Source organism: Pangasianodon hypophthalmus, chromosome 15 (assembly GCF_027358585.1).
Source record: "Pangasianodon hypophthalmus isolate fPanHyp1 chromosome 15, fPanHyp1.pri, whole genome shotgun sequence".
NCBI classification, from domain to species: Eukaryota; Metazoa; Chordata; class Actinopteri; order Siluriformes; family Pangasiidae; genus Pangasianodon; species Pangasianodon hypophthalmus.
Window position 1 is genome coordinate 20,036,831 of NC_069724.1, and position 20,711 is coordinate 20,057,541.

Below are 20,711 nucleotides of genomic sequence, written 5' to 3' on the forward strand. Positions count from 1 at the left end.
CATTTATCATATTATTTATATCTTTTAGTAATGGATTAATGGTATGGTAAAGGATGTTCAAAGTTTGGTGTAATTTATTTTTATAATAAAAATACTTTTCCAGAACTTTGTCCTTAACTTGTTTTGATACTTGCTTCATCTTAATGATGCCGGTTTTTAAAGTTGTGCTCTATGAAACTCTGGGCACTTCCAGGAACAGGTGGGCACCCTGTATGCCTTCATTTTTACATAATTTGCACATCCACAATGATTAAAGTCCAGACGTCTTCCTGTAATCTCTAACAAAATTACTACTTTACAGAGAGACCATTTTAAAGAGATCATGGTCCACTCCTACATGGGGAGCATTTAAGATACTACCTTCTTCGATTCAAACCTATGTTTTTAATATCTGGTGACTGGTATAGTTATTGTAAAACAATGATTTCTTTGTTGATTTGGATGTACGTTTGTCATCATTATCTTGAAAGATCCATCTCTGGCCCTGTATAAGCCTCCAGACAGAGGCAAAATAACCTGCTACTCTTCAGAATTCATGATGCTATCAATATTCAAAGCTCATGTTCATGTGTCCAGCTCCCGACCTATATTTTTTTCACTGTTCCAGATTTTAGATGGGTAAAACCTCATATTTGGTCAAAATACACAGAGACAGATACTGACAGCAAATATTTTAGAATATCTTTTTAAAAATCTGGTATTTGAAGTGCTTCGAAACAAGGGAAAAACTACAAAAAATCTCTTGGAAAAAGATTCAAGAGTAAATGAATCTTGGGGTTGTAAAACTGCATAGAAACTATATGCTACTTTATAACACATCATATTATTTTCTGTCTTTACAATTTTCTTGTGGAAGTCCTCTCGCCCACTGGCTGCCTATCTGTTCCTTTTCCTCAAAAACTGTCCCTGCTAGAGGATGCGGAGGAGGGAGCGGTGGGTGGGTGAAAACTCTTCAAACTTGCATCATCGAGCAGGTGAGGAGTCAGCTATTTGGGAAAGAAAATAAAGTTTTGGGCCCTGTTAAAAAAAGAAGGGAACAGATGTGTCTTTTATTGGCAAGGGACCACTTTTTCCCCCGCAATCCTATCGTGTGTTACAGTATCGCCGCAGGCTTTTTTCCTGAGCTCACCCTTTTTGATTTGAGCCTGCGTTCACATACAGAACCTCTCTTAAAAACAAAGCGTAAGAATAGCAATAAGGTCCAGTTGGGACGAGTGTGCAGATGGAACTATATGAAAAGTCCCTCTATAGTGCCCTGATTGTTATTGAATGCACAATGGGCCTGTCAACATACACTTGTGCTGAGGAGGGAATTAGTTTATCTTCCTTTAAATGTCAAGGCAATATATCACCGTAGAGTGTTCAAATAAAGGCTTGATGTGTGTGTGCTTGGGAAATGCTATTCCCAGAGATGTTTTTCAGCTAATACAAGCTTGAATCTTTTTATCACTTTCTTTTGTCATTGATAATTCACAAGGTTAGATTTAGCATATGCTTTTGAATGCATTAAGGCCTGTGGGGCCTCATAATCATAAACCAAGTGAAGAAATTCTTACGACAATGCACGACTTTGAGACTGGTTCCAGATGCAGGCACATAAACGTCTATTGCCAAGGACTAATAACCCAAAATTATGCAGTCTAATGTAACCTCTATAGGCACATAATGCTCAGCATTGGATTTACAGACGGTATTGCAAATGTTTCACAAATGGCTATTGGCTGGGTTGAGTGTGTAAATAAAGAACAGGTGCACTAGACTTCAGGGAAGGTGGTGAAGGGTCAAACTGACAGGTGCAGTGCTTCAGTGCGATGTTGTAGCAAATTGGACAGAAAATGTTGAAAGCACTGTACTGTAAAATTTATTTTATTGACACAATCTAGAAGTTAACAAAGTCATTTACAGTGAATGCAGTGAAGATTTCTTAATTACTGCTGACTTAATTCCTCTTCTTGGATAAACATCATTAGGACCATCCTTAAATTCATTCTTGTTGTAACATCAAGGTAATGTAACATCCAAAAATGAGTTAATTGCACATAGTGTTGCTTTAACTCAGCTGATGATTTGATTTAATACAGAAATTGCAGAGGTCAGTATTCAGACCTCAGACCTCAGCTTTAACTACAGACTTAAGTTCTATTCAGACAGTTGTGTGGGGTCGAGTTTGCTGAAAACAGCATTGTGTTGTTTTAGTTATTCGTGATTCTAACCTTGGACTTTTAAAATTTAAGTGCGGCTGTCTTACAATTTGCTGTAACCACAATATGTCACACTTAAATTCATGTTTTGGTCTGTAAATACTATGGAATGCCATTCGAGGGACACAGGTAATTAGGAAGAGCATCAGAAAAGACAGCATTTTTTATCTCAATGAAGAAAAATTTTTATGGATCACATTATGAATTAATTTAAAGTGAGCTATAAGCGTAGCAGATGAGTGCTCGCTCAGCTTAGCCTTCAAAACCATAGTCACATTTTCTTTACAGAAAAATTAACAAACCACTGAAATAACAAAAACATTGGCATTATTGATTAATTTGACAACTCAATATCATGACATAAAAACGTGATTAAACAGCCTATGTCCTGCACATGCACGTTACAATTCCATGGCCTCAATTTACTATCTTGTGACTTCATTAAGTTGTGCACACAATTAACTGTCAGGGCACAATATAAAAAAGAAACTACAATATAAAAGGATGTGCTGGATCAAGTGCTATTTTATAAGCTGCTGAATAACAAGGAGGGAGGCCATGTTTTTAAATTAAACCACATTCACCGTGATTAATGTGCTAACTACAACTAGGACTATTCCTGCAGCAATGTAATTGGCAAAAATCCTATTAGATATTTATTTGATTGTTGGCCATCTTCTCATTTATATTTCATCATATTCATTGTTTTTATTTTTCAATTTAAATTGTCTCTTGCTTTTATGTTGCATTGTGTTACAACTGACAGAAGTTTCTTTCCCTGATTTCTAAGTACTTGTGTTTAAAGGCAGTGGTCTAAATACTATTGAAAAACCCTAATTCAAACACCTCTAATCAAGAAAAATCTAGTAACCTCGGAGCCATGAACTGCATGTGGATGATTTTAATAATCGCTCAGAAAATCAACTTAACCAGCTGCATAACCTGACTCCCAATATGAGGAACTTTCCCTGCTTATATACTGACTGAGCAACATATTAATAAACAGTTTCAGATTCCTGTCACCTTGATTATCTTCTGCACACCGTCATGTGAAGCGTAGAGAGAATAAAGCCTGAATAAAGTTGTCTGAACCCCAATGATTGACACATGCATTAGCTGCAACAGAGAGAACTCTGACCCAATGTTCTGGGTTATGAGGCAAAGGTCCTGCTGTACTGTGACACTCAGCTCTAGCTCCGCAGAGTCCTCACATGCGTCATTGACTTGATTAAATCATGTTAACACCGGTGAGCATATGTTGTAAACAATTATCAATGATCTACCCTACTGCACATAGGATTGCAATCACGTCTACGGAATGTTTGCTTTGTGACTACGTATAATCATGCAATACAGAAATGGTGAACAAATACTGAACTCATTTGAATTGTTATTACAATGTTAAGCTTCCTCAATTAAGTTAAAATAATTATCTGCAGTACTGATAAGCTTAGATAACAGTTATCTAAATGACTAACATTCAATATCAGTTTTTGAATCTGGTGCATTAAATGTTTTAGTCTCCTGTTGATCTGATAACTGTCTATTTTTTTAACTGGCATATTTTTTGTGGTATATTTTTTAATTTATGGTATCAATCTATTTTGTATTTTCTAATAATGATTGACAAGAACGCTGTGACCACTTTTTACAGCAGAAAGTGTGAAAAAAGAGATTAGTACTCAATATACAGTAAAATGTGTCATCAGGTGTCCAGGTGTTTTTCCAGCATATTAAGAATAAAGAAATAATGAAGTCAAGGTTTCCTACACTAGGAGACATGACCCCATGTGGGATCATGAGAGAAACAAATGGGATCATGAGAGAAACTCTTTTGTTTTATTCATTTTACAAATAACTCTCTCACTGTGAAGGAGGATTTTGTGTGCTAATATTTTGAACGTTACTGGGAGTCTCAAACAAGCCACATTTAAATGAAGAGTATATGTGTTATTTCATCTCTTTTTTGCTAGTACATGCTGCACTAGCATAGGAGTTCAGCAATAAAATGGACAAATTTCTTCGTTCATCCATCTCGGCTAGTTCCTTGACAACAACGAGTAACACTGACTCCGTGGAACAACAGAAGTCAATGCAAAAACAGAGTACCCAATATTTCTTTGTATGCACTGTAAATGATGCTGCCCTTTCCAAGCTCCTATCTGTGTGAAGTTGGATTCAGCGCTCTTGCCGGCATTAAATAAGGAATGATGGGCTGTCATGGTATAAGAGGAATAACTCACCTCGGGCCATAGGAGGTGTCAGGAGGTGTGTTTGAAAGATCTCCGTCTGCTGTTACTTCCAGCTTCGAGCAATATGTAAGGAGTGAAACACAGTGGAGTGTGTTGTTACAGGAAATCAATCCACTTCAAGATGGTAACAGTAACTCTGCTTCAGATCATGCCATATCACACCACTCTGATTATTTTCCTATAACAACACACACCAACATGTTTTACTCCTTACATATTATTTGAAGCTGGATGTAACAACAGAAGGAGATGTTTCAAACACACCTTCCGACTTTTTGAAAAGCTCTGTCAAATACAAGTTCACCCTCCCCACTGGTAAGTTAGTGTAAGGAAAATTCCTTTGGTTTTTAGCCACTTTAGTTACACATAAAATACGATAGTGACATATCATAAAAGGGTCATATGTTACAAAAGCAGAATAGGATGCAGAGGACAAAGCAAAAAAAAAAAAAAAAAAAAACATGATATATTGTCAGCTTCAACAAAATTATGATAAAATGATATAGTGCAAAATATAGTTCCCAAAGTTGTTAGGTATTTTTTTTTTAATATATAAGCAAACAAAAGCTAAGAAGTTACATTTATAAACAAATATTTTAATTATATTAAATAATCTATAACTAAATACATTTTAAAGGTCAGATCACTCTAATCTTGCATTTAGTGCCAATTGTTGTCCAGTGACAAACTTTCTTCATTTCATAAGGGACCAGAACAAGATTCAAGTGGAAATCTATAGAACAATAAAGGCATGTGATCTTTTAATACTCTTGAAACAATTCAAGTTTCAAAGGCCAAAGATGAAAGAAGCATATTTTCTAATTCAAGCACGATCTCTATTACAGTGCTTTTATACTAGTAGACAAATTGCAACCATCTTCTCCCTGGTCTTTTGATCTCAAACATCCTGTGTCTCACAGCTGTCTAGTAAAACAAATACTTTAAAAAAAACACAGAATGCAAACTATACAATAATCAAAAACTGCAGAATCGAGATCATCACAGATTATATGATATATCAATTAATGTTTAATTTTATATAATAAAATTTTAGACAGCATTAAGCATGCTGACATTTGTAAAAATAAAAAAAAAAAGTTCTGGATTTCATTCTACTACCAGCATCCTTTAGCAGTCCTCTGCCTTCCTTTTCACTGCCACCGTAATTAGCTACATCAATAAAGAAGGCGGGAGGAGATGCAAAGAGAAGAGCGTGAAGGAGAAGACAATACGATAACATGGAAGCAATGATTCACTGCTGCTTGAGTGCAAATATACTTCCTCTCAGTCCAGCCCTGACAGACTATTTTTAACTACGTTTAATGAGCGTGCCCGTGTGTCTGACGTCTCAGGGTGGCAAAGCAACAGGGTCAAGGTGCATGCAGGCCTGGTGAGTCAGTCTGCAGTAATGAGACTGTTGTTTTTACCTACCCTACACAAACATATACTGACTTCACCGGGTACACACTTTGTCTAATGTGGCACTTATTGTCCACATGCTAGGTAACAGAGGTCTTAATTGTCCAAACACTGGAAAAATTAAAGGAAGAAACAACATAAAGAGGTCTATTTTGAATATTTATTTAGGAATCTTCATGACCATCGGTGCTGATGCTGGATTTGAATACATTATCAGGAGGCATGGTTAAGAAGGATCCTGGGATATTCAATCAAATCAGCTTCAACAACCATTTCACAGTGATATTTTGTAATAGATTTCATTTACGAATTTTATGTAGGATTTTAGTGAACAATTAATCTTTTTCTAATGCAGCCCCTGACTATGTACAGTGTGTCATATTAGCAAACCTTATCAGACCTCTGGTACAGTGCATGACCCAGCAGGGCAATTAAGCAGAAATCTATTAATCTACACTAAAAGCAAAAATGCAGTAAAATCAACAAGCATGACATAAGGACTGCTACCTCATTAGCAAAGAGTTCTGCCTCCCACTGCCTCCATCATGCTGGTGCTCCCTAGTCTGTCCTCAGCCTCAAATACCCAAATTAATCTAAATTACTAGCTAGGAGGTGATGTTTTGCTTTCTGTGGACTAGTAGTTTCAAATATGTAGGCACAAAACTTCAAATATGGCTATTTAGAATTAACTGAACTCAGGAATAATCACACATGCCCTGACATTCAGTACCCTAGCAATAATTAAATCACACCCAGGTTTAGTATAAGTGTAGTTCTTAAAGGAAAACTGATGTGACAAAGGGACACTGCTAGCAGAGTTTTGAAGGTGTTTAACAGGAGGGAAACAATTCAACAATCTCAAACATAAGGGATAACAGCGAGGTTCTGCTCCTAAAAACAAAAAAAAAAACAGCTTTTTTCACATTTCTTTCTATTTCCAGCAACAATTAAATATTTTATTATTGTGAAATCCAATGTAAAAGTATTGGAGACCACAAACGCTAGACTCAAAGGTCCAGAATGCAATGCAGCTATGTGATGACGTATTTGCACAGAGTTACGGCAGAGACTCAGCCAGTTACGAGCATGATGGTGTTGATGGCAGTATTAGCATTACTGTTGAAGCTTTGGAAGCTGACCTGGACTAAAGTGTTGCTGCATCGCTCTGTTTAGGTAGAAATGAAGCAAGGGCTAATTCCCACTGGGTCCACTGTCAACATAGTCAAACGGCATTGTGAGTAATGTAGGAAACTGTAGCGAAAATAGAGCAACATGTCAAAAAATAAATAAATAAATAAATCTCAGATGCTATTGAAGATCACGTGCTAAAAATAAAGAGTAATATACTTGTTCAGGGTGGATTTTTTTTCTTCAAGTAGGATGCTGCAGAATATTTCATGCAATTAGACTAAATATACTATCACTGAGAGTATTCTTGAGATCTCTGAGTTAAGCCCACTATTTCATTACTGAATTCCTCCATTAATCTTCAAGAGTCGCATCACATGCTGCATGGAACATAATCTAGAAAATGGAGTCTGGAGTCCAATGCATTACATTATCTTACCTACGCCTGCATAAACGTTCAGTCATTTAAATAATAATAAAAAAAAAAAAAGCAAGCAAGAATGGTTTCTTGCTATTGGAAGAAGGAGATCAGGAGGAAACTTGGCACTAGAGCTGTGATCCACAATCAGCACAAAGAAAACACAACTAACAGCTGGAATAGGAAACCCAAAGAGGAACCTGATCATTAGTAAAAGCATGATAATCTGGAAAATTGCCTACTTTCAGCAGAAACAATAGTAGCATAGGATGTAATTAAGAGGCTTTCCTTTAGAGCACAATGAAATTTACTTTTAGCAAGTCATTCAGTACAATACTACTACAAACACCCTTCGTCAGTGTTACATAAAACATTTCATCATAATCCACACAGCCTGTAAGTTTTAACCAAACACTGATGATTACTGAATTCCAAAAGTATGGAAGAGTACTTTACAACTCACGATTATTCTGGACAGTTGAAGATTGTAAAAATATCGCCTGCAAAAAAAAAAAACTATCTTTAATTGTCCAGCTTGGGTGAGCCTTTGCCCAATGTAGCCTCAGATTGATGTTCTTGGCAGACAGGAGTGGAACCCAGTGTGGTCTTCCACTGTTGTAGCCCAACTGCCTCAAGGTCCGATGTATGAGATGCTTTTATGTTCACCACGGTTGTATAGAGTGCTTATTTGAGATATATTGAGAGCTTATTTTCGTAACAAACATTTGCACCCACAGAGCTGCTGCTCACTGGTTCTTTTTTGTTTTGCACACTATTCTGTATAAACCCTAGAGACTGTTGTGTGTGAAAATCTCAGGAGATCAGCCATTTCTGAAATATGAAAACCTGCTTTTATGTCACCATGCTATGGTCAAAGTCACATTCATTCTGATGTTTGATGTGATCATTAAGTGAAGCTCTTGACCTGTATCTCTGTGATTTTATCCATTGTGCTGTTGCCACATGATTGGCTGATTGGATTATTGCATGAATACATGAGCAGGTGTACATGTGTTCCTGCTAAACTGGCTGGTGAGTGTATGTAAACAGAATGTGGAACTCATGTTCAACCAAAATGCCAGCTATAACCTTACAATATTGAGATCATGCTATGTCTATCAAATATTAGCATGCATCAATATATACTGTATTATGTCTTCAGCATATTGAACTAAAAACTATTCCAGTATCTGATGAAGAGTTCAAAAACAACCTTGAGGCCTTGTGATATTGGTCTTCAACCTAGATTTACAGGATGCGTCACACCCTTAACATTTCCTCAAGAGTGGGTGGAGGTCAACAGCAGATGATTATAATGAATGATCTGTACACACTCTTAGGCAAATCTCATTGTGTGTAAGCAATGAGAAATGACTTGGTGTTTTACAGAATCCATTACTGTTGTTTACTTTGCACGACTGACTTTTAGAGCTGAATGTGAAATATCTGGGAAAAAATGTGCAATTGGCTGGCGTTAGCATTACAAATGAGTGAAAACTGCAAGTGTCAGTATTATGAATTGTTAATTGGTCTACATACAGCAGAGCAATAATTCTTCAATTTGTCAACACTGATTACATCACATAAAGAAAATGACTTCTCATACAAGCTAATAAGCTCAAAGAAACATTATAGCAGGTCTGTCGTATAGGTTGTCCTGCCTCTAACATTGTTGCTCTTAAATCAACTACAATGTGTATATGAAACAAAATACCATAAAAGAAATTAAAAATACTATAACCTCATGAGTTATCATCATTACTAACCAGTTATTCTGAAAGATTCTTATGGCTGTTGCACTTATTTACTAACTGAACACACGTAAGTTTGATCATAAGGCATAAAGGGCATAAAGTCAAACCTAAACCATAAGCTGAGAGCAGGACTATCTTGTATTTGAGCATTGTCTGCTTTTCCGGCTTAGGCTCTTGTGCAACAATGACATTTTAGTAATAAACCAAGCAAAAAAGGTAAGAAAGCATCTGTAGCTTTAATCTGCCTTTGAACATGCTGATTGACAGAATAAAGTTAAACAGGAAAATGTTATAAAAATGTTGCACCTTGGCAATAATTTCAAGTTGACATATGACAGTTTGCATGTATGTGAAGCACTTGTTATGCTGTCTGATATTTAAACACGTTCATACAGTATATGCCTTTACAAACAGACTACAAACCCACTTCCCACATACAGAAATCTTCCTCAAAATATAAAAAGGGAAAGAAATTTATAGTCAGTAAGCACGCAATTTTGAACAGAACTACCAGGTAATTTTGTTTACAGCAAATGGTGCACCTACTATGTTAAAACTATGATAATGGGTGAATTTTTTTAGGTCCATAAACACAAACATAACGCCATTTCCCAATAATCTTAGTTACAACAGAGCTTACTTTCTACTGATGCAACTAGAATTCAGAATTATAATAGTAGAAACTTTCAGTTCATAAAAACAAGCATGGGAATAAACTCCACTGATAGAGTTAACCACTTACATCCCTACTTATTATTTAATTATTCACCCTGAACCCTGTTCAGAACCTACTATAAATAAATCAGTTAATACAGTGACATTAGTAGCAAATAATATATGCTGACAAGCCCTGGAAGTTTAGGGGTTAAAAAATGCTGAAGAATTAGGCAATACTGCATGAGCAAGAATGTTGTGGACTGAATATCAGCACGGCTGTGATTCGGCCGTAGGCTCAAGGCCGCAGGCTGCACAGACTGACTGACAGCCATTCTGACAGTCTGCATGATTCAAAAGCTGTAACATCGGGAGAAACAGTCATAGCACGTGCATACAAAGTAGGGGGACAGTATGTGTTAAGATTAGACAAAGAGTGAATGAAAATGAGGGAAGTGAGGCAGGGCGGGCATGCAGCTGGCCCCACAATGTTTTCCTTTCTGCCACAGACTTGCAGCATATGAGTGGCATATGCTGCTTCCCCACCAAGTTCTGGCACAGTGATGCATTTCACAGCCAGTGAGATGGGGCCAGGTGTAAGCATGCCAGCTTGCTACAGCATCCTTTCTGCCCAAAAGCCATTGCACAACTCCCACTGTGCACATTCTGGCTTCCTAAAGGCTAAACAGCACTAAGACTGCTGGAAGGAAGTAGCTGGAGATTTTACACTGGCCTTAAATTTGCAGTGGGTTTGTAATGCCAGGCTGCACTGCGGACAAATTATTGTACATTCTTGTAGGGGCTGCATAACTATTCGCATGAGGTTAGATATGAAGCTTGCAGGACAACGAAAAGGCCACATGCAGCTCAATCATCACTCTATACATCATTAACAAATATGGTGGATTAAAAACCAATCTATATACAAAAACAACAGTGCAAGCCACACACAGAGCAGGACTATCTGTTTTTTTGATAATGGTCTAAATTAACCAGTTAGGTCTTGCAATTTAATCCAGCTGGAAACAGCTGGACTTCTTCTGTCATTTCTGCAAGTCCTGTTTTCTGACCAACTTTGAATGTGTTTCATAGATTTCGCCTCATATTTTGGATAAAATATTTTATAGTAATATATCAGAAGACCTTATTGCATAGCTACTGTAACACTCCATGACTATATTTTAATTGCACAGTAAACAACCTGCAGTAACTACAGTAAAAAAAACTTAAGTGTAAAACTAGCCATACCTCAGGTAGCACAGGATTAGCATTATCTGGCTAATTTTTTTATTTTTTATTTTTTTTACCAATTTTCATGTTTTATATTATTTAGGCATAGCTCCAGTTGTTTTAGGAAAGCAGGATAAGTGCAACAAGTTTAAACTGGAAGTAAATGCTAGGTAATGTAGGCCTAGCTAGCAAGCCTGATATTTCAAATAGGCAATCCCTCATATGTAGCTTACTTACTTCTATGTTTTCCTGTTGCATTCCATTACTGTTGTTCTCATTGTTCATTTTAGCAGTTGTGTAATTTGTTCATTTTAGAAAATTATTTTTGTGTATTTGATAAGGTTGTTCCTATGTCAAATGAACAGTACTGGAAACATTACAGAAAGAATGCTGTAAATATTAATTACAATAACTCCCTGGCAACTCTGCTGCCATAAAGTTATTTTTATTGCAGAGAATATCTCTAGATGTACAGAAAAAAAGAATCTCTCGCTCCCGATTTTGTGGAATTTTGTCCCACAAGTGGAACAACCAGACAGTTTTTCCCTTGTGCATGTTCAATATTCATGCCAGCACACACAAGATCTAAATTTTATTACTAGTAGAGACAGTCAGTCCCTCTGCAGATTTCAGGAGTCAGCCATGCACAACAGACAGCGTCAAACATCCTGAGATGTAGCATAGTGCATACATTAAAAGCCCTGGAAATGAAAACACAATCCATATTCTGTAAAGGACTTGTGACATCCAAGCTACTCACATGGTAAAGGATATCAGTCCATCCTTCCATGGTGATGCACTGGAAGACAGTAAGTATGGCGAACAAGATGTTATCAAAGTTGGTGATTCCATAGTTTGGTCCTTTCCATGCACTGCCTTTCCTACACTCCGTGCCATTGGGACACTGCCTAGATGAAGGCTCCGAGCCACATGGGTAATCTGCTGCCAGCTCCTCTACAGATATACACAACACACACAAGCAAATCACTTAAATACACAGCCTTTACTACATGTGAAGTATGTTTACTGTGAAGTCTTTCATACTTAATGTTGTTTATAATATACTGGCTGTACTTTTGTGTGGGTGGAGCAGCATGACATGTATGGAATCCATTGTGTGCAGAGAAAAAAGAAATAATGTGAATTGCAGTACACAAGCGTTATTTGTGACATTCATTGGAATAACGTTACTCACTGAAAAGCAAAACCTTTATCGCTTGGCTCTGAAGCCGCTTGAGCTCTTTAATGGGAAACAGTGGATCAGCAGGGGATTGCTTTTTTTAAAAAAAATAAACACTGAATTTGTGTCAGAAGTGAATGTGAGCCACAAATTCAGCATTTAATTCTTAAAAAAGTATTATCATGCTGATTGTTTTTCACTAAAAAGATCAAGAAAGAGCACACATAATAATTTCATAACCGCAATTTACTAGCTTGTGGTTTTCATAAAGTGTACCTACAATTAAATATAAAAAATAAATGCAAAATAATAGGATGTACTGATCAAGATGGATTTTATAAGCTGCAGAATAATGAGGGTAGAAGCCATATTGTTAGACTGAAACAAAAAAAAAAATCCTTCTTCAGTCTGCATTTTCTATCCCTGCATCTGCAATCTGCATGTTCTAGCGCTAGTGAAAACCCGTCTCGGAAACATCTACTCAAGGAAAATCTGGCAACCTTGGAGGAACTACATGCAGGTGATTTACATAATCTGAATGTGGAGCTAAGAAAATTTACTTCAGCAGGTGAGTAAACTGAACTTTCCCTGCATAACTTTCAGTGTGTGAATATTGACGTAACTTTTGGATTTGAGTTGCTAACTCTGAATACGGCTCTATATGATTTGTCAGTGGAATATTGACATATTGAATGTATTCATTTTAACTCAAAGTTTTTTTTTTTTTACTTTAACACGGCTTTTGGTCAGATTACTGCCTTTGCCATTGCGGAAACATCCATAGAAACATACAAGAAGACAGAAAAGGCATTTGCTGTTATGTCAATGGTCAAAAATATCAAAAGTATACAGTATAATGCCACAGTTGTTTGGCTTATTTTTGTGCTTCTGTTACAATTTTTTTTATTTTTTGTCTCCATTATATATTGAATCTATACCTGATACCCAAATGCATTTTTCTATACAGTACACCTGTATATATAATGTCAAAGTTAAATGGAATTGTACATGCCCCAAAACCACCAGGGGCATTGTTACTAACACAGGTTAATTCCACACACTGTGTGTTCTTGAAAGACCTTTCACTTTTTTCCTACATTACCTACAATCTCTATTTAAAGAGAGTGATACAGCTCTTTCATGCTAATTCTGTTATTAACGGTGTCATGCTTGTCATATTGTAGATTGCTAACTAGCTGGTCCGAGTCTCTGCTGTAACTGAATGACTGTGCCTTATAGCAATGTTCCCCTGTAACATCAGCACAACACTTTTAACTTTTCATGGGAATAACAAAAATACGTCAAAAAAGGCACCAGTTCAGTACATGGCAACAAATAAACATTTGATTGAAAACTGATTACAATGTTATTACAACATTACATTATAAAATGCTATCTGATACAGGCCTGTTCTAATACTCAACCTGTTTTGCCTTAAAGATAAATATGGATCTAAACAAATGTATGATTAATATTCTTTGCATGCACAATAATAAGAAAAATCAGAAGAAGAAGTGTAATTGCCACAGACTAATTATGATGTCTGTTTATTTCCCTTGATAAAATTTATATTGAAAGTTAATAAGCTGTTAGACTGTTTAATATAACACCAAAATGAGCTCATTTACATTTGTGGGAGCCTGTTTGATTCTTTTTTTCAGGCAATTAAGAATGTCAGATATAATTCTCAAAGGACCGCAATCAGGAAATAAATAAAAAAAAAAATCCACTGTGGTAATATGCTAAATACACTGACATAGAAAAGGCCAGTTAGTCATACCGGCTCTATTTCAGCTGATCGATTTTACTAACCTGTCCCGTTTTTGAAGCAGGTCTTCTGAAACTTGCCCATGTAAAGCTCCACTCCTATAATGGCGAACATTACAATGGCAAAGAAGAGCAGCAGGCCGATCTGCAGCAGAGGAACCATGGCCTTCATTATGGACTTCAACACCACCTGTAGACCTGATACACAAACACAGACTGTTATTTGTGATCATTTAGGACAGGTGCATAACAAATTCTTTGCTTCTAAACACTTACTAGGAATTCCTGACACCAGTTTGAGAGGTCTCAGTACTCGCACGGCCCGCAGCGTCCTCAGGTCAAAGTCTGAACCCACCTTGGCCAAAATCCTGCAAGACACACACAAGTATTTATTATTATCACAGCTCACGAAGGCACACACAAATATGATTTCACATAAAAAAGCATAGTCTGCAATATCCAGTGCACTCATAAAATGAGTACAGACATAAAATATCCCAATGCACTGCTTAGGGTTAGTGCTAAATTGATGCACCCTAGAGGGGACAGAAATCCTCAAATACATTTTGTCATTTGTAGGGTATAGGGAGTAAGGCAACATTTTGGACACACTGATCCGTCAAAATGGCAAAAAAAAAAAAGGCAGTATGGAGTAAGCTGTATGTGAACAACATGAATATTTCCAGTAATCCAAAGCTTGTTCTTGTTCCTTCCAGAATAAATTCCAGCTATGAGTGTCTTTGATTATTTGACCACTCATCAGAATGAAATAATTTCAGCACCAAATGCTTTTTGAGTCACTTCATTTTTTATGTGATGGTTGCAGGAATTCCAATCTTCAACTGGCCAGTTTTTTTGGTGAGCCTGTACACACTGTAGCCTCAGATTGCTGTTCCTGGCTGACAGGAGTGGAACTCTATATGGTCTGGTGTTGTAGCTCATCCACCTCAAGGTTGTGTGTGTTATCTGTTCTATGCTTTTCTGCTCACCAAAGAAAGAGCAGAAAGCGCGGTTACCAGTTTGGTCATTTTCCTCTAACCTCTCTCATGAATATTGAGTTTCCGCCCACAAAATTGACACTTACTGGATGTTTTTTTCCAGGAAATCCGGTTTCTGAAATATTCAAAACTTCTGATCTGGCACCAACAATAATACCACTGTCAGAGTCACTGAGCCCTATTCTGATGTTTGATGTGAGCAACTGAAGTTCTTGATCTGTGTCTGCAGGATTTTATGCTTTGAACTGCTGCCACATGATTGGCTAATTGGATGACTGCATGAATGTGCAGGGTCACATGTGTGCTTATTAAAGTGAGTAAAAGTTATATATTTTTTACAAACCAAATAAAGACATATTGTATCACAGGGATGTCTGGTATAAACTGGCTAGCGGGGCTAAGCACTTCCCTCGTTTTCAACAAGAACTTTACATAAAAATAAGGTTCATTGTTGGCGTCTTCTTTACTGTTAGCAAATGTATCATTGACTATTTTGTTAGGTTATAAGCAATGCTGGACACAGGTCACTGTTTTCACATTCTAATGCAGAGCCCTGTATCTGATTATTGGCACTGAAATTGTTTAACTGACCAGTACTACAAGCACACTGTGTTGTTACCTCCAAAACAACGTCCTCCTTAGATGACTGAACAAAACCCCTGAGTGGGGGTGTTCTGGGATATTTGCATAATCTGATCTAATCCCATCACGAATCCACTTTTGGGATGACAGTGATTTGATGTTGCCTGGGAGATGAAGCAAGCTAGCATACCACACATGAGCCTAGATTTAAGGAATTAGCCTCATTGAGCACTGGACTGGAACCAGCATGTGCATCTTCCTGAAAGTACCATTGTCCATGTTACATCATATTCTTCAGCCCTTGGGGAACAAAGTCACAGGGCTTTTATAACACAACTCTGTACATGTTGCATTTGAACCAGACACAGATACGGTTGAATGAAATGGAGGGAGCATTGCAAAAGGAGAAAAGCTGAGGGGCACAGACTGATGAGAGAAGATGCGAGAGAGAGAGCAACAGCAAGGATGGATAGATGGAAAACAGATGGAGAAGAAGCGAGAATTAAGTAGGCGTAGAGAGCAGAGGAATGGAGATGGCTAGAGGGGGCATGAGGAGAAAGGCAGAACACAAGGCGAGGTGGAGAATGGAATGTGACGAGGCAGGAAGAAATGGGTATAGGAAGAGAGGAGGACATCGCTATAGCTGGAGTTAAAAGATCATCCAGTGACTGTGACAGAGCTGTCGTAACACCCCTGAAACGCATCCACCCACTCAGCATACACAGACTGAGCAGAAGGAAGATCAGCTGAAAAGTGGTGGTGAGGAAAAGACAGAATTTTTTAGGCCATCTTGTGGCTAAATAAATAAACAAACAAACAATGAAATAAATAATAGCTATTATTATTATTATTATTATTATTATTTAATTCATATTTTTATATTTTTAAAAAAGTTCTTATGTTACTTATACACATGCACCTATTAGAAAGCTTATAAGAAAATAAAATCAAACTGAAATACTATTCAGCTCAAAGCAGTGACGAGGAAAGGACAGATTTTCATTACTTTTTTTTACTTATTATCAATATTATTATTATTATTATTATTATTATTATTATTATGTTTGTTTTAACAAGTTTTTAGTAAGGCCCTCTGGTGTTAATGAATAAATTCTCTTATGCTAACTAGTGTTTTAAAAAAGCATATTAAAAAATTCGAACATTTATCGGACCATATGACCATGTGACCAATCCATCTTTGCAGGATCTTAGCAGGATATATATATATATATATACACACACACACACATACATATTCAGTTTTGCAGTAATTTACTTGCATGTGCCTTGGAGAGTGAGGCAGCATCGCAGTTTTATGATTATGAATGTTCTAGTCAAGCCAGAAGGATCCACCGTGAGAAAGAAGAGTGGTTTTTAATATCCCTCTTATCACCAGAACCATACTTCTCAGCAAAGGGGGCCCTGGGCTCAGCCACAGGAAATATGGTTGGGAATGATATCAGCCATCAGTCACATATACACTACACACACATATGCACACACAGACACAAACACACTCTCACACATATGCACAGATTAGGAGATTGACATTTTGTTCAATGTTCCTTAGCTAGATATCTACCATCATTAAGTCATGAAACACCAGATAGACATTTAGTTTAAAAAGACCTGAGTAACGTGTTATGTAGTTAATCTGGATTTCTGTACTTATTTATAGTGAAGCAGCTTGCAAAGAAGTATAACATAGACCAGTGGTTCTGAAAGTGGAGGTGTATAGCAAGTATAGCAAGGGAGTCATTTTTTTTTTTTTTTTTATTTTGTTACATTGGTGGAAATCACAGCCCACCAATGTAAAAGTTCTTATTTATTATTTTATTAGGGACACATTAATACTATTTTTTTCCAGACAGAGTACATAGCATTAATGAACTAATAAAATTAAAGATATGCACTGATTTTCTAAACCCGGACTTTGTAATTCCCTAATGACTCTTCCATCTTTTTTCTTATTCTGTAGATAGATGAGTAAAATGAGGACAGAGAGGGAGAGAGGTGGAGTGGGGTGAAGGGGAGTTCTGGCACTCCTTACTAGACAGTCCTGTTGGGTAATTACTGTTGTACCCAGCTGCATCATGTTAGAATTGCGGTTTTCACACCTCCGGATAAGTGACGGAGCACTCCCAGGAGTGCAGCATCAAAGAGTGTCCTGTCACTCAGTATAGGTGGGGTGCTGACACAAAAGCTGTGCAATGTGAGCAGAAAGCTCACTCAAAACAGCTAAAAACAGGCTTTGCAGGCTAGTCCATGATACAACTAGTGACGTTCTCTTAGTGGCCCATGGTAAAAACGTATACTTTTGTTCATATTGCAGGGCTTTAACCCATGGCAGACATACAACTTAAAAAATGCATTTTTCCCTCTTTCCCCATATCTCTTTTGTGTTTTGGATAACTTACCACAAAGCCAGATTTGACCCAGTGATTGGTAGAAACAGAGTCCACCTCCATGCTAGCTGTGTATTTTTTTATGTTCCACTGCTATACTAGCTTTTGTACTTTGCAGCTGTTTAAGATGTTAAATAGTAGATACCGGGTATTTTGTCATTTCAAGGAACTGGGGTGAGTACCTTTATTTTTTAATTTTAAAATAGGCAAATGTCATGAATTTACCCTCTTAGCATGTGTTGTGGTTACAAGTGAAACAAGTACTACTTTCACATCAACTGTTTTGTTTACATTGCGGTGTGCTTTTGTTTTTGTCCTAGTCCTGTCTCTGTCCATGTCATGTCATTGGTGTTTTAACTGATTGTGTTCACCTGTTCTATGTTTTGCCCTTGACCAGTTTGTCTGTTTATACCCTGTCTGATTTGACAAAGTCCCATTAAGTCCAAGCCTTGTTCCGAGTTTTCTATTACTTCGTTCGTCCTATTTTTCGACCTTTATCAGTTTCCCCAATTTATGATTATGGATTATCCTAGTTTAGTCCTGTCTGCCTGTGTTTTGTCCCATGGACACCAAATATGATTGGACTGACCCAAATAAAGTACAGTGGATTTTAATACTTTCATCCTGCCTCCCACTTACGAACATTACAGCAAATAGAGTGTACAGTGCAGTTTCTTTTGGTTAGTTTGGATTAAGTTTGCTATTTTACAACAACAATCCTTTTATATTTTAAGAGAGTCTGTTTATGTCTCTGACTTTCTGTTGACATAAAAAGCTTAACTGTCTAATTGGATTATAGGAAAAATTCTTATTCTTCTTATTATATAAAGAACAAAAACAAGACATCCCCTCCCTTCCCAGAGCCCATCCTTGGCTGATTAGTGCCAATTCATTTCCTGAACTCAGTGCCACTATCTAACGTCTCTCTCTATTTTACGCTACGCCTGGCCATTTCTCCATACGCATTAAGCTGTGATGCTACGCTCCAGCCCTTCCGTGGAACAGGACCAGAGTTCGCGGCTTCATCATCTTGACGAGCTACAGCATCACATGACCTGCGTGGCCAGGCGTGGGATGTACTTCCCATAATACCCTCAATGAGCAGGCTGATGAAGTCATTCTGCCTAGCATGAGCCATCAGTGTCAAATAACACACACACAGATTTGTACTCTGACTATAAAAACATAAATCAACTAAATCTTATAATTTGTATATTATGACAGGAGTAAAATGCTTGGTATTTTAAGGGTCATGCTGCCTAAGAGTACTTATGTTATCGGCGCTACAGTGCCAGCAGCAGGAGCAGGGCACAGGCAGCTCTCTAAAGACGCAATGAGTAACGGGAGCTCAAATCTCCTGTGTGCAGTCACTTTCCTCAATTAAAACAGCACAATAAGACGGTGTTTTACTCTTAACCTGCACATCATCCCTACTGTCTCTCACTGTCTCTCTAACTGCACTCCAAAATGCTCATAATTATGCACTGGCCCTTGTGCACCCATAATTAAGCAGCCCCAGTCAATCTTTCAGTAATAGCAAAAGTAAAGGAACACTTAAAGAAATCTACATTTTTATCTCTATCGTGTCTTCCATTAGTCCCTTCCAGCCTCTGAGTAAAAACAACCGCAACGGTGAACAAACATGGCTTCCAGCATACAAATAAAGCATACAAAGGCTTATTCCCTTTTTAAGCCAATTATTGTCTCCTCCTCTCAGTATCATTTCCTCAATCAATCCATTAGCCTTCTAAACAATGGTTTGCAGTGTTGTGGCTACCAAGACATACACAGAGGTATAATCCAGTTTGTCTACGTTATTTCACGTGTCTAAATCAATCAAACTTGTCTAGAGAGCCAAAACATTACAAACGACTTCTGGGGGGTATTTTTCATGTTTTGGTCTGGATGGCGGTGGAACTGGACTGTCTCTTCTTTCAACTTTGTTGTTCTCGCACGTAAAAACTGGTCACGCTTTAATAGGATCACCTGTACACTGCTCATTCTTGCAATAATCCAATCAGCCAATCATGTGGCAGAAGAGCAATCCATAAAATCATGAAGATACAGGTCAAGAGCTTCAGTTAATGTTGACTTCAAATATTAGAATGGGGAAAAAATGTGATCTCTGGTGCCAGATGGGCTGGTTTGAGTATTTCAGAAACTGTTCATCTCCAGGGAGCAGCAGCTCTGCGGGCGGAAACGCCTTGCTGATGAGAAAGGAGAATGGCCAGACTGCTTCAAGCTGACAGGAAGGCTATGGTAGCTCAAATAACACCTCTTTACAACCGCGGTGAGCAGAAAAGCATTTCACGACACATCAAACCTTGAGACAGATGGGCTACAGCAGCAGAAGACCACATTCCACACCTATCAGCAAAAAAACAGGGATCTGATGTTATAGTAGGCACAGGCTCACCAAAACTGGACAGATGAAGATTAGCAGGCCCAGACCTATGATTGATCAATCCTGTGTAAATGTAAATGTTAAGCCAGACAATCTACAATCCTCATTTTCATTTTGACATATCTCACTTTTGATACATGGTCAAAGCTTCATGTAAATGTACACACAATTCTCAGAAAAGCATCACTTTGTGTTAAAAAGTGCATATGCATCATTAACAAATGGAGACCCCGTTGTGTTTTCACCTACTGGTTCCACTGTGATGGTGCATTGCCACAGCCTTCTTTAGGATACTATGGCATCATTACTTTATTACAGG

The 20,711-nt window shown here is 37.5% G+C and overlaps 1 protein-coding gene across 4 annotated transcripts in view; it reads right to left on the reverse strand.

The window, feature by feature from the left end:
* cacna1bb (calcium channel, voltage-dependent, N type, alpha 1B subunit, b) overlaps positions 1-20,711 on the reverse strand; it is a 129,855-nt gene that overhangs the window by 65,593 nt on the left and 43,551 nt on the right. For all 4 annotated transcript variants that reach the window (XM_053240203.1, XM_053240201.1, XM_053240202.1 and 1 more), the window contains exons 6-8: positions 14,280-14,371; positions 14,049-14,201; positions 11,817-12,010 (exon numbers count right to left, since the gene is read on the reverse strand). In XM_053240203.1, the coding sequence (XP_053096178.1) occupies positions 11,817-12,010; positions 14,049-14,201; positions 14,280-14,371 (439 nt within the window). The remainder of the gene's footprint in view (positions 1-11,816; positions 12,011-14,048; positions 14,202-14,279; positions 14,372-20,711) is intronic.